The sequence below is a fragment of the Aedes aegypti genome, chromosome 1 (genome assembly GCF_002204515.2).
Source record: "Aedes aegypti strain LVP_AGWG chromosome 1, AaegL5.0 Primary Assembly, whole genome shotgun sequence".
Lineage (NCBI taxonomy): Eukaryota > Metazoa > Arthropoda > Insecta > Diptera > Culicidae > Aedes > Aedes aegypti.
In genome coordinates, this window is record NC_035107.1 from 144,094,152 (window position 1) to 144,109,583 (window position 15,432).

Sequence of the window (15,432 nt, forward strand, 5' to 3'; positions counted from 1 at the left end):
GCGTAAGTAGTCTGCCAATATTTGATAACAATACTTGATCCACTTACCCCATCGCATTAAAAAGTGCGGGTAAGTGTACCATGACCAATATATTTATTGTGATTTATACAATTAGAACTGGAATGTTCACCATATGTTGAAAAAAAAAACTAATGGTATTCGATTTTAGGCAGAGATACAATGATCTTTTTGTCGACAGAAAACAACTTTAAAATGAATGGATTTTTGAAGTCAACAAGTTTGCTTGTGTTAGTGCACGTGTAGTATCAGTTTTGCAGTAGTATCAGTGTGTACGTGACAATATTACCTAAAATGAAGCAAAGGTGTGAAAACATTCGAAATATTCAAGTATTTATGCTTATTACGGACAAATGATCCACTTACCCCACTGCTACACTTCATTCACGGTACCTTATTTAAAATGCTTTGTATTGACAACAATTCACTAGTCTTCGACTTCGAGACAGTTCTGTATTGTGTCCGGTATGGGAGGCTACCCTCTAAGAGTGGCAAATTTGGTACTAAAATATTCCATCCAAATAAACTATCAAAATACGTAAGGTACAGTGGGGGAAGTGTATCAGTGGGGTAAGTGGATCATTTGTCCATATTGAGCATAAATACTTGAATATGTTGAATGTTTTCGCACCATTGCATCGTTTTAGGCTATGTTCTTACGTCCACACTGATACTAATGTAAAACTGGTACTATACGTACACTAACACAAGCAAACTTGTTGGCTGCAAATATGAATTAATTTCAAAATTGTTTTGCGTCAATCAAAAATCCATTGTATCTTTGCCTTAAATCAAATTCTACTAGTTTTTCAACGCATGGTGAACATTTCAGTTCTAATTGAATAAATCACAATGAAAAATATGTGATTTTTATATATAAATACAGATATTTTGGACATGGTACACTTACCCCCACTTTTTAATGGGGTGGGGTAAGTGGATCAAGTATTATCATCATTTATTGGCAGACTGCTTACGATAATTTGAATAAGTTTAAATACTCGCAAATATTGATTTGTTTTTACTTTTGCTCATTACTAGCTTAAATTTGTCAAATTGACTATAGAAAATTTGAATTAATACACCTACAATTTATTTTAATATTTCTGGTACAAGAAAATATAAAAGAACGAATATTGCAAAACTCAAACAAAACTTTTCGTGGTTTATTTAAGCAGAGTTGCAAAAGAGCAAAATATACAACTTTTCCAATTGAAAACTTATTATCTTACCTTTTTTGACCATCTAAATTGTTCTAGACAGATGATAGAAATACATTCATAAATAGAATAAGAAGATTTCAGTTTGTTACACAAAAATAGATGTAACTAATATTTTTAAACTACCAGTGTTTTTTAAAAACTTCGTTAGGAATAGTTCTACAATTTTTCAGTTTAACTTTTGTAAATATATAGAAGAATTTTATCCAAATAATTCTAGCTACAATGTTTTTTTTTTTTGTTCGAGTAAGTATGAACTTGTGTGAACTAATGTAATACTATTTTCAATAATAAAATGAAGACACTTTTTAATTTTTGAAGTATCAAAACATGATATATCTAGCACTAATAATAAGAATAAGAGCAATATCATTCTTAGTATACATAATTACTTCATATACGTTTTGAGAATAGATTTTTTTTAGTGGTGATCCACTTACCCCACCATGGTGGAGTAAGTGGATTATTTGGCGCAAATTTTCAAGTCCCTCATACTCAATAAATAAAAATCAGAAAAATCTTAATAAATGACGATTTGAAGTATATTAGTCCCTCATTTGTTATCCACAGAAAAAAGTTTGGATTACATTATTTACGTAAGCTGTACATAATAATGAAGTTGACTATTGATTTTTCTGTATCCACTTACCCCACGGTACCTTATTCATATTTCCAAACTTTTTTCACTTAAAACAAGATAATATAAATCAGTGTTGGGGCCTTCCTTAGCCGGGTGGTTAGAGTCCGCAAGCTAAAGCCATGCTGAAGCTGTCTGGGTTCGATTCTCGGTCGGTCCAGGATCTTTTCGTAATGGAAATTTCCTTGACTCTGAGCATAAATTTATATACACACTTAGAATAGAACACAGAATTCGGTAAAATAAACCACAGATTCTGAACTGTGAAATATGCTTTTACGGATTTATCTGTGAAACACAAATGTTTTCAATCGAACTGTCAAAAATTCACCGAAAATGCTGTAAATGCGGAAAAATGACAGAATTCTGTTAAGCTTGAACATATCTTTCGGTGAAGATAGAAATTGTTTCTGCTTTCACTAAAAATCTGTGAAATCATTTGTCTGCCAGATTAACAACCGCTGCTTGAGTCAAAATTGATGCTTTTTAAGCAAAGAAAGCTAAATAAAGTAAAAATCAGAGTGTCTTTTCAAAATGGAAAATAGTTTGGACTTCCAAAGAAAGTGAATGTGATTGATATTTTTATGAGGGTCTGAGGGTTCTCTGTCTGAATAAAAACAAGGAGTGTAAAAATGCAATCTATTTTTTTTTTAATTTGCAACACCGTTAAATTCGCGGTGTTTGGCACCGGGTTGTCTAACTTCGGTTGCGTTATTCATTATGTATAGTTAGAGTTATGTAGGCGCTGCTTCGTGATGATTGAGATAATATCATATTACGAAAAATCCGAATAGAAACATTTTCCCATTTCACAAAACTTCTGTAGAATACACCGAATCAATCGGTGAAATGCCAATTGAATAACAAATACATAACCGTAAATTTGTGGAATTTCCACAGAATATTTGTACAAAATCACCGGACTATTAGGTGCTTTTGACAGATGAACTTTTTCATGGTTTACAGATCGTTCGGTGAAGTAAAAAATCACCGAACGGTTCACCGAAAAATCTGCTGTTGAGAATTCGGTGAAATTTCACAGAAATCTGTGATAGATTCTAAGTGTGTAGGTGAAAGTTAATTGGGTGCTTTGTACCTTAGAAACTTAAGTTCCTGATTGTAATAAGGGTGCATTCATATATTTATTTCCCCTCGTAACATGTTTTGTATGAATATTCTACACTCATGTAGGTACTTCACTAGCATTGTGCTTTGCCTTCAATGCATTCACTGCCAGTTCGACTTATGCTGCATTCTCGTTCCTGCCACTATTTTGAATATTTGGCTAATAATTATCCATTACTGGCCAGAAGAAGAAATCGTATGAAAATTTGTTGATATCTCTATATCCAATATAGATCAGTGCAATGTGGAGATTTCAAATCGACCGGATCCGAAACTATATTTAATATTTGATAGAAAGTAACGATCTAACTCCCAAAAGTTTAACTAATCATACGAATCAACAGCTTACATCCTTAATTGGTACCTTAGTATCGAAAGCATGAGGCAAAAGGCAGCTGTGAGCCGTCGTGCACTCAAGCTAAGAGTAGGAAATGTGCCAGAAACGTTGATTTTCCTGTTCGTGCAATCTGGTCTCGATTAGCGTGCGCTAGATTCATTCACCCAATTAATACAAGGGACCAGTTTTTTTCTATTATATCTTTTGCATTCACATGTGTGCACACAATCATGCTACAGATTTGAACTGACAAGTCGGTTTAGTGCTATTATTTAGGGATTTGTGAATGTTTGCCCATTTACTATGATTTGAAAAATGGTTGAGTTATGCGTTACGTTTTTCTGCGACATTTACAAACTTCTAAACGAATTCTTTTATGCACAAAACTTAAATTATTGTCGAAGTTGATTGTACCTCAGATTTTCCTTCCAACAAGCATAAATATCCCGACAAAACATTCAATCCCAGAAGGTATGGAAATACTCTGTTCGGAAAGGATGGATGTTTCCTACTTCATGGGTTATTTTCCACATTAAATTCAAAGCAAGCCAAAATATGGTGTCAAAATTATAACATACAAATTGTATGGGAAAATTCTCGCCGGCTGATTATTTTTGAAACTTACAGTTACAAAATCTTAAACATATTTTTTCCGGATCCCCTTCAAAAGGCTTTCAATTTATCATGCCATTCAGGATTGTTATCAATTTGGAAAAAAAAAAAATCGATAATGAAATGCTGACAGCAAAAAGTTCCCTATATAAGTATAACCCTAGGGGATCGTGCACAAATCATATCACGCTCCAAAGAGGGGAGGGCGTCAAGCCAAGCATGACAAACCTTATTTTTTTTAAAAAGACTAAATTTTTTTTAAAAAAGACTACAACAAACGTGACAAAGGAGGGGGGGTCAAAAATGTTGAAATTTAGCGTGACATAATTTATGTACCATCCCTAGACAGCAAATGGGAAGTGACTGTTTTCATGCCGGTCATTAACAGAAGACTGAAAAAGCTTCAAGGTCATTAGTTAGATCACCTTCATTTGCGATTTAATATTTGATCAAATTTTTTATCCTTTCTAGACCACTTTTGACAGAATCAGTTTGAATCAGAATATTTTTCTTTTATTTGGATTCTTCGCAGAGTTATGAAATAAAGATTTCCGAGAAAGCATAACTGAGCTTCCTAGAAGAAACTAGTACAGTTGACTCTTAACTCGATATTCAAGGAATTATGAGATTATATCGACTTATAGAATTATCGAGTTATAGACATACCGACATCCAAAAAACAAAGGAAAAAGAATCTGTATTTCAATACTGTTATGAACACTTCTTTGAGAAAGCTATTGCTGTATTATAAAAAAAATATTAGTTCAAAAATAGTTTCAAAGTGCTCGAATAATAATGCTTTTTTTACTGACAGTCAATATTTTTTATTCTCTAATGTTTTCTTATTGTTTTCCCACTTTCATTACAGGTAGCAGTCATTATTCACTTAGTCAAACAAAAAGTAGTCCATGTTTCTCCAAATACGAAGGAATTTTAAATGGATATCGAGTTATGGAGAGAAATTTACTTAAAACGTGACTTTAACTAGTGGAGGCATCGAGTTATGGAAATATCGATTTCTCGAGAGCACGATGTAAGAAAATTTTAAAATCCATCGATTTAGAGAAACAGAATATTAGGTTATGGAGAGTCGACTGTAAATTCTGGAATGTCGTGAATCGCAAGTCAGTCTCATATGGAAAAGAAGCATTAAAAATGTACTAAGAAATTTTTGTTGTGCTTGTCATTGAAAGATATTTTTAAAACTAGTTGACACAATTTGGCTTGCGCTCGCCAAATCGATACGCACTTGATCCGCCCACCTAGCTCGTTGCACTCCACGCCTTCTTGTACCAACCGGATCCGACGCGAACACCATCTTTGCAGGGTTGTTGTCCAGCATTCTTGCGACATGCCCTGCCCATCGTATCCTTCCAGCTTTGGGCACCTTCTGGATACTGGGTTCGCAGTAGAGTTGGGCGAGCTCGTGGTTCATCCTTCACCGCCACACACCGTTTTCCGGCACACCACCAAAGATCGTCCTAACCACCCGACGTTCGAAGACTACAAGTGCTTACAGGTTTTCCTCGAGCATTGTCCACGTTTCATGCCAGTAGAGGACTACCGGCCTTATGAGCGTTTTGTATATGATACATTTGGTGCGGGTGTGAATCTTTTTTGACCGCAGCTTCTTGTGGAGGTCATAGTAGGCACGACTTCCACTGATGATGCACCTCCGCATTTCACGGCTAACGTTATTGTCAGCCGTCAGCAAGGATCCAAGGTAGACGAACTCGTCGACCACCTCGAACGTATCCCCGTCTATCGTAACACTGCTACCTAGGCGAGCCCTGTCGCGCTCAGCCTCACCAGCTAACATGTACTTTGTCTTGGACGCATTCACCATCAGTCCAACCTTTGCTGCATCGCGATTTAGGCGGGTGTACAGTTCTGCCACCTTTTCAAATGTTCAGCCGACAATTTCCATATCATCCGCGAAGCAAACAAATTGACTGGATCTCCTAAAAATCGTACCCCGGCTGTTGAGCCCGGCTCTCAGCATAACACCTTCTAGCGCAATATTGAACAACAGGCACGAAAGTACATGGAAAGTACAGTCCCCGGCGGGAATGTTCGCCTGAAACCTTCACACAATTTTGCACACCTTCCATCGTCGCTCTTAGCAGTCTCGTGAGCTTCCCGGGAAAGCTGTTCTCGTTCATGAGTTCTTCACGCATATTCCAGTAATTTGTCAAGAAATACTTTCAGGAATACTCATGGCAATTTATCCAAGAACATCTACATCTGGATGTAGAAATTCTGTGGAAACGATGTCCCTTCGTGTTGAATCATTGATAGGGAAATTCTTAGACTGTCCTATCCAGGTATTTTTGTGCGTAAACTTAATGAAATCTGGAAAGTATTTGATGGAAAAAATGGTCTTCTTGGTCCTCTGGGACCTTCACAGAATTGTGTATACCATCATGAACCTTCATGGGTCTTCACAAATCACCGCAGAACTTTAACAATCCACATTGACATTCATAGATTATGATGACTTTCGCAGATCTTTGCGGACTTAAGTGGCACTTCGTAGTCCTCAGTTTTTCGTAGATCTTTGATGGTTACGACCGTTTGCGAGTCTTTGTCTTCGCAAACCTAAGGTGTGATATGTTATGATGGAATTAAAGGTATACATTTGTACAAATCCGTCCAAAAATCCGTACAAATACGAAGGACTAAGACAACATGCCACAGTTTGAAACGATCAATTAACAACTACCGTAAAATGGGATGAAGTTGATCACTGTTAAGCGATGCTCTTCATCTGCGATCTTGTGGGTTGCATGTATTTAAATCCAAATATTTTTTTTTAAACCAGTACTGGTTGGATGTTTATCGAATTATGTGAACGAAATTTTGACAAAATGATATAATATTAACAAACATAATTTTTGAAATCAAAAAGTAAAGTTTTTGATTCCGGGGTGAATTTGATCAATAAATTAGATAGGTTTCCAAAAAAAAAAAAAAGAGACATGATGTATACTAAATTTGGGGTCATTGGGTATGAAGTTTGTGAATTACAGAATAAATCACATTAAACGCCTAAATATAGGCAATTTTCTTTGAAATTGGCAACCTGTTCACGAAAAGAACATTTTTTCCGGTGGAAATAAATTTTTATCCTCAATGCAAGTTCTAAAATGGGTTCAAAAACAAATGTGGAGTAGATGAGATAGTTTATTTCAATTGTGTATTGTAAAAGCCTTGGTAATAGTCGATTGTTTGTAGGAAGAACCCTTCAGCAGTTCGTCAAATATCTTCAAAAATCCTGATTTTTTTCATGGTATAATTATTTCCAATGTCAATTCAAATCTAGTACAATCAAAAGCAGCTGTCAGACAATGCAATAACACCGAAATTTTGATAATTCAAATCGAATTATAGCTCTGTTAAAAGACTAGAATACTGGGTACTAGAATGATCAGCTTCACTCAACTGATCAACTACACCCCGAATTACGATACTTACATTTGTAGATTTCAAAGCCTCCATTTACTTATGTGAATGATTAAGGTTTCATACCATTGTTGAATACTTTCAATATACCACTGTATCACGTTGATATATCCTTGGGCCTATATTTCATGGAGTTTTTGGATGACCAAGCACATCGGTATGCAGAGGTCCAGTTTTCTGAAAAGCTGGCAAAAACCAAATTTCCAAACATGTTTTTAGTAGAAAAACAAAATCAAACATTCATCTATAACAGGGGGTTTCTGCCTTTTTGGCTCGCGGAGCACTTATTGAAAGAAAATTGTTGCAGTTGTTGAAAACAGGTGCTCCGTTTTCATCATCACTACGCTTGAAATATGGATTTTTACACGCCTAAATCGACCCTACAATTCCTAGGAATCGTGAAGTATGTTTTAAGTTGGTCAATCTTTCATTAGTTTTAATTTTATTTTTCAATCTTATTTCTTTTCCAAAAATTTATTTATTTTATTGAGCATTTTTTTATTTCAAGTTTAAACTTTGAAATTAGGCATCTATATGAAACTGTATCCGGGTTTTCATCAAATATTTAAAAAAATAATCGCTTGAAAACGGCAGATTTGCTTTGGTTGGAAAATTTTTCAACTTATTTTTGTTATTTGAGTGATTCCAAGCAACAGCACCAAAATTTGGTAAATTTTTACATACATTATTTTCTATTGAGCTGAAACTTTGCACAGTTTTCCAGTTCCATCTAAATCGTCATTTTCCGATATCAAATCTTCAAGTTGAGTCACGACTAACTTTTCAAAAGGGTGTATGTGAAAATGGTTCAAAAATATTCAATTTGCGTACTTCCATTGAAATAAATAACGAATGGATGAATTGTAATTCGTATTTTTTAAAAAGCGGGATTGCTCTGTTTTACTAAAGTCGTGAGGAATTAAACTTTCTAATTTCAAGCAAAAAAATGACACAAACTCATCTACAGGTTTTACAATAGTTTCTAGGTCACACCTATCCGTGGTCACCCATTGCTCAAATGATAACTGATCAATATAATTTTCTTCAAACTCAGCGAATAAAGTATTTTCCAATGATGAAGAATCTGGACAATCCGAACAAGATCGTAGATAGCAATTTGATGTTGTATTTTCACACAAAAGACTACCAGTTAACATTTTAATATCCTTTGATAAATTGATTCTTTTCAAACTATGTAAGATTAGGTTAATATTTTCGTGTGTTGTGCACACACAAACATTATGTGTTCCTGAATTGGATAGAAGCTTGCATTGCCTTGGACGAAGGCTTGCAAATGAGGAAAAACCTACCTTAATATTTTCGTTAATTTCCTTGAGGCGTGTATACGCTTCTTTCAAAGTAGTCATTTTTAATCGTTTTTGGATTGCTTGACGCTTTCCATCTTTTTTTACAGATACATAATCTTTTTGGCCAGGCATAGCTCTACTTACTTCATCGTCTTCAAAATATTGAATTATTTTTTCTTTTGTCTCATCTGTTAATGAAGTACTCGACCTAGCATTTTTGGTTGCAAGACAGTTATTTTTGAATGGTTTTGCCTCTTTTGCTGTATTTCTATTGGTTTTGAACTCATCAATGGCGTCTTGAATAGACCACGAGCTTGGCAGCATCGACAAAATCAATAATTTTTCTTTCCTTGTCGTGGCTAGATTCGAGAACCTTTCCTTCATATTCATAATTACCTCATCGTAGTCTGTATTTTCCACATCCTCAGGTCCTAATTTGAAGAGGTTTCTTCGTACAGCTTCGTTGATTTCACGGTATTTTTTCTCGGGATAATTGACGTAACCCATCTTCGTCCATTTAATCGGAGTCACTTTTATTCCAGCTATCCCTTCGTTGAAGCGTTCGATGTTGACCTTCTGGATGCACTCATCTTCTGATTGATTTGTTGAAACAGATGTCGCTGATGGTACCGTGGCAAGACTATCTGCACTTGGTACTTCTGGTAACTCCTCAGTTGTTGTCGGTGCATCTAGTAATTCCTCAGTTGTTGTTGTACAGACTGCCCGTTTGTCAACGTTTAAACGGCAGGACGTACAAATGCGTAAATTTGTATTCAATGTAGACATTGGAGCATAACCAGCCGCTTTCAGTTTATCTATGGTGCTTTCGGTGAGATTTCGTAGCTCTTTCGAACACTTTTTTTCTGCAAACGGCCTGCAACAGTTGAGAAAGCGACTACTCATGTTGCTCGTTAGATTTTAATAAACAAAATCACTTTTAAGTTTTTACTGACTAGTTTGGTGTCGTTTGCTTGACTGAAGAAAAATTTTACAATTAAATCTTTTATAACCATAGTGGTAGTATATTTTTAGCTTTTTCGTGAGTATGTTCATGGTATGTACCTATCATGTTTATTCTCTACCAAGGCGGGTCTATACCCAGGTGTAATCAGATTTTAACTTTGTGGAGAAAACCAGCGCCGAGAAAACCGACCTGCTTTACGTATACTAGATCACCTGGGTATAGACCCGCCTTGTTCTCTACGAGGTAAACTTTTTGCAGGTAAACTAGTCGTATACCTGTATAGAAAACTTTTTTTGTAGCTTTTGTCTTCAATATTAGATTTCTTATAGGTTTCTTTTATCAAAAGGTTTCAACACTATTGAGAGAATTTTTCTTCAGTTACGTACAATAAAAAATATGACACTATCAAGACTTTAGATCACAACACTGGATCGCGTCTAACTTTCTAATAGATGCTATAATAGTTATGAATAATTAAATAAAATATCATGAAAACAACTTGTTAACCTCATGTGGTACCCTTAACAAAAAATTCAGCAACAAACTGCGGTCCTAAAAAAAATTAACAATGAAAAAAAAAAAATTTCACTAAGTGTCAAATTTGTGAAATATTTGAAATGTCATAACTTTTTTGTTTATTGGCTTACCATCACCAAATTTTTATGGTAGATAGCTAATATAATGGACCGTTTTCCCTCAAAAAATTACGTTGGTATTCCGATAGGGTTTTGAGATATTTGAGTTTTTGTGACAAAAATGATGTTTTTTAATGCAAAAAAAATTTTTTTTTACTGTGTGTATTTTTTTTTTGAATCTTTATTTAGTTGTCTAACTTTGTTTCTTTAGTTGTCTAACAATCGAACGAACCGTTTTTGCTGTGCAGCTTTTTGAATATTTTTGAACCATTTTCACATACACCCTTTTGAAAAGTTAGTCGTGACTCAACTTGAAGATTTGATATCGGAAAATGACGATTTAGATGGAACTGAAAAACTGTGCAAAGTTTCAGATATTTTTGAAATGGTCGATCAGAATCGACTTGCATGCCTCCGTGGAATCCCTCATTTCGAACAATTTAACGAAATATATCTTTTTCAAGCAATTATTTATGTGTTTAAATGTTGATTGAACAACAATTCAGCACCCTCGAAAATATTCATCATTTGTTATTGTACTAAAATTAGGACGGAGCTTTATGTTTCTACTTTTTTGAATCTCTTGAAATATTCATAATTTTGTGTCACAGTATAACGGTTTCGATTATTATCGAAATTGCAAAAACCTCAGTTTATTTTTTCGACGAGTATAAGTACCCCAACAAAACTTTCATATCTTGAAAGTTTCAAAGTATTCTGTAGTGGAAAATTGAACTTCAACTTTAAGAGTCCATATTAAATTCAAGAAAATCTAATTTTGCCGCTAAAACTGTGCCATACAAAATGTACGGGGAAATGTTCACCGTCAGAATATTTGTAACTCAAAATCTTAGTCCAAATTCTGAACGTTCCCGGAAAAATGAAGTCTGAAAGTCTGAAAATTCGAGTGATTGGTCGCTATTAGCGAGTTACTACGCGAGCCAAAAAGGCAGAAAACCCCTGTACTAACCGATCACATTTTCAGCGTGATTGGTTGTTTTGTTTTTCTAAATTTAAACTTTTGAAAATCTATACATCTTAGTATGTTATAATTTAAAGCATATTCAAAAGCAAAATTTTGAGATATTTCAAGCCATTGGTACAATCTTTCAAACCTGTCGCGGAGCACCAAATGCTCCGCGGAGCACGATATGAAAACCGCTGATCTATAACTACGTTTCTTAACATAGGGTCCGCGGACCCCCGACCATGTAAGGTTGGGAAATAGTTATAGATCACTTATTCACACATTAAATAGTTAAGAACACATACATCAATTTTAAAAGAAATTGTTTTTCATCGTGGCGCACCTGTCCAAAAAACCTTATTTTTTCCTTAATTATTCCATCCGAGATATATATTTTCTGTTGAAATCGGGAGGGCTATCGATTTAACGTGTTGTAACAATAATTATATTTATACCTGTCATAATTAGATCCAGTGACTTTTTATTCTTTTGATAAGCCTGTTCTTTTGGAGCTCTTTGACGTGGCCGAGCAAATGAGTCGGTTTCGTGCCTTGTTTGTTTTTTTTTCGTTCTTTTGGTTTGCGCGCATTTTGCCGGGCTGTGCTTCGTCAAAGCCAAAGTATTCACGTTTTTTGTGTCGTATCATCAGAGCGATTTTTTGCGTGAAAACCATAAGTGTTATTTTTGCAGCGTCTCCAGAATGATTTTCTTAGTTAGTCTGTATGCTTTGAGTGAAATGGTTCGTCACTGTGGGTGTCGGCATACTCTTATTCATAAATTATTTATGCTTTCGATTTTTTCAAAGCACTCCTTTCATTTTCTCTTTATTTTTGAAATTTAAGTGTCGGCATAAGAATAAGAGTGTTCTATGATGGTCCAGCCAATCGAGTTCTTGTTTTTTCTTTTCATACGAGTAAAATATGATAACACATGCTTTCGTTCTGACAGCGGTAGGAATATTGCGACTATGTATTTGTTCAACAAATAGCAACCATTCATATGTGTAGTCAGCCTATACTAAGCTTATCAAAGCTAAGCTTTTAAAAAGCCGATTCTTTTAATTTTTGCTGTCCTAGTGCTTTATAGAAATTTTAGTTACTCTTACATTCTTTATATTTTTTTCTTCTTATGTAAATTTGCTGCTATTCTTTGGAGATATACGTTCATAGTTATTGTTGGAATTATGGTTTTGTACGATCTCATTGTTTAAAGGGATAGTTTTTAGAATCAAAGTTGCTGTCATTTTATAAAAAATAAAAACTTTCTCTAAATACATGCAGTTTTTTTCAAATTATATAATTACATTGAAACTTGTATGAATGGATAATGTAGAAGACGTGGTGATCATGGATCTTGAACGAATAAAAGCAGCACGGTACCTATTTCTAATTTTACAATATGAGAAATTGTAAAATTATAACTTTATTAGTTTTTCTTAATGTTAAAAGCTTTACCTCAAACCCTTCCCTTATATCAAGATAATTGTAAAAATGTGGCTTAAAATGATCAATTATGACAACAAATATCCATCCTCATTTTTGAACTCATTAAGCCTAACGACCCACCACCCCAAATAAGAACCATAAAAATCCATAATAAGCACATTAAAATCCATTTTAAAAATAGATGCATTAGAAAACGAAATAAATAAGACGCCAGAAGTCAAAACTTTCCTTTACGAAATCAACTCCCTCGTTTTACAATCAGATTCAAGTTACGGAGCCCCAATCAAGTTCGTAAATTGAGGTTCCAGTGTAAACCACGTCTTAATATCATTATAGACTTACCTCTCCTCCGCTGACGTTACTGACTAGAATTCCACAGTATTCGCTGTTGCCCTGTTTGGCCAGCAGATTGAGGCTCAGCCCGACCACGGCTGACCCATTTCCGAACGTCATGCAAGCTGGCGTTCGGTAGTCTCTAGCGTGAACAACTCCATTGTAGGGGGCGGTGAACTGGATTCGTATATTCATGGAGCCCGATTTGCACGTGGCCGTTACGTGCGGAGCGAATTCTGCATCCTGCGATGCAACCTGGAAAGGAAAGAGACAGCACAAAAAAAAAACATCAACAACGATCTCAACGAAAATCAGAAAGGTTTTTGAACTCGTGCATGTCGGTTTTGTTATTTATTTTCCATTTTACGGGCGAGGTGACCCACAAAACTGCAGCCAACAAAATCGAAACAAAAGTGAATTTCTAGTGAAATTCATTAGCGTTCAGGGCCTACCCTACAGCTAGAGCAGTGATTCCCAAAGTAATCAAATCAGCAATCAAAAAGGTCAGTGAAAGGGGCTAGTAAGGAAGAAATGGAGAACAAGATTCAAAATAAGTGGTCCATAAATCATATGATTTGATTTATTAGATAAAATTCATCTACACTTTTAAACAGGATAGTTATGCTGGTAATCTACGATTTGTGTATTTTCGATAATCTACGAATGAGCAAAAAACTAGATTCTAATGCATTTATTGGTATAAGATAAGCATAATGTAAAGATCAGGACTTTATCTGTAATCTTTCCAAAAATATGGGAGCTTAAATAATACATTTGTGGCTTGAGTTTTTAAAGTTGTTTTTTAAAATAAAATCACTAATTTTACAAAATTTTGGTAAATTTACTTAGAGTCAAATTTGTGAAAATATATTGTATCCAACTCGATGTAATGCGCTAAATCTTAAATCTGGCGTATCAGTTTTCTATGCTTACTTCTGATCAATGCTCGCTGAAACCAGGCCGCCATCGGCACACATTTGTTAAAATTCCAATAAACTAATCGCTAGTATATGCTAAAACAAGAGGGTGTTTGTTTAGGTTTACTCAAATTGGTGAACTCCTCGTACGCCAGCTAGGTAAACAATTTGCGAAAAAGCCCATTTCTTGAGAAATATTAGGTATTTCTACAGGCGATATGTCTCACATTTCCCTTAGAGCTCAGATTGTAACGAAATGAGCAATCGATATTTTGAACCATATGCATTGTTGCTCATTAAATGACGTTTATAGATTGGGCTGTTGGACTTCGAAGGACAAAAAGCTGAACAAGTTTGGGAAACACTGCTCTAAAGCGTAAAGTAGAATGAGAAAAAAACGTTGACGTTGAACTGAAATTGGCGGCGCTAGTTATGCCATACTTAACAACTGCAGCAGCAGTACCTAGCAGCCGGTGAAATGCGAAAAGATTGAATTGAACCCAAAAGCACAATGATGACGATGAAGGGGCGGCTAGGTTAATAGTAGGTAGTACAATAATTAAATGGAAATGGTTGAAACATTTTCACACGCAGCAAATTTATGACGACCAAGGGCGTTTGAATGAACCAAAAATAAACGAACTGAACGTTAGGCACCGCTTTCGTTTTAGTGAAAATCGGTTCCATTGGTATTAGAATAGCAATCATCTAAAATCGGTTGGTTGAAGTTAAATTATATATCTTTGTTGGATAAACATATAGTGAAATTGAAGCGCAGATCTGTGAACGTTATGTTTACACGCAGTGAAATTTTGCCAAGTTGAATCAACAAAACTTTTTGTTGAGTTCAACTCCTGTAGTTTGTAAAATTGTCAATCATATTATGTCAGTATAATAATCATGCTTTGTCAGTATTCTTCAGGAAAATTGGTTAGAAACTCTGGTACAGCTCCTGAACAACACTTGGATGAATTATTGATAGAATAGAATACTGAAATTCCCGAAGGAGAGCTGGATAAAAGCCTAGAGGAGCTCTACTAAAAAATATCAAAATATCACAAAGGATTTCAGTTTCGTTTATTGCGGAAACTTTCTGAAATTCTTCCAAGAAGTCATTCAGACTACCTTCAGGGTTTTCCTCAAGTATTTCATTCCACCAAACACTTTAAAAACTTCTTTTAAGGCTAAGTAGTCCGTTATTTTTTCTGGCAGTCATGTTAGATTTGTAGTTTCAGAGTAATAGAACAAAGTCCCCATAAGTAATATTGATGCAGAAAAGTATCTGAATATGTGCTTACGTACAAAAAGTGTGATACTTTCTCAACTATGCAGTACAAAACCAACTGAATTTCATAAATTAATGAAGTGCGAGATAAATTATCGACAATCATCAACGACCCATGCAAATTTAAATGACGACTTATTGCACCTTAAGGTGAAGATGAATCGAAGC

The 15,432-nt window shown here is 35.0% G+C and overlaps 1 protein-coding gene across 3 annotated transcripts in view; it reads right to left on the reverse strand.

The window, feature by feature from the left end:
• Positions 1–15,432, reverse strand: part of LOC5578143 — a 148,725-nt gene that overhangs the window by 38,890 nt on the left and 94,403 nt on the right. For all 3 annotated transcript variants that reach the window (XM_021849524.1, XM_021849519.1, XM_001663663.2), the window contains exon 3: positions 13,072–13,317. In XM_021849524.1, the coding sequence (XP_021705216.1) occupies positions 13,072–13,317 (246 nt within the window). The remainder of the gene's footprint in view (positions 1–13,071; positions 13,318–15,432) is intronic.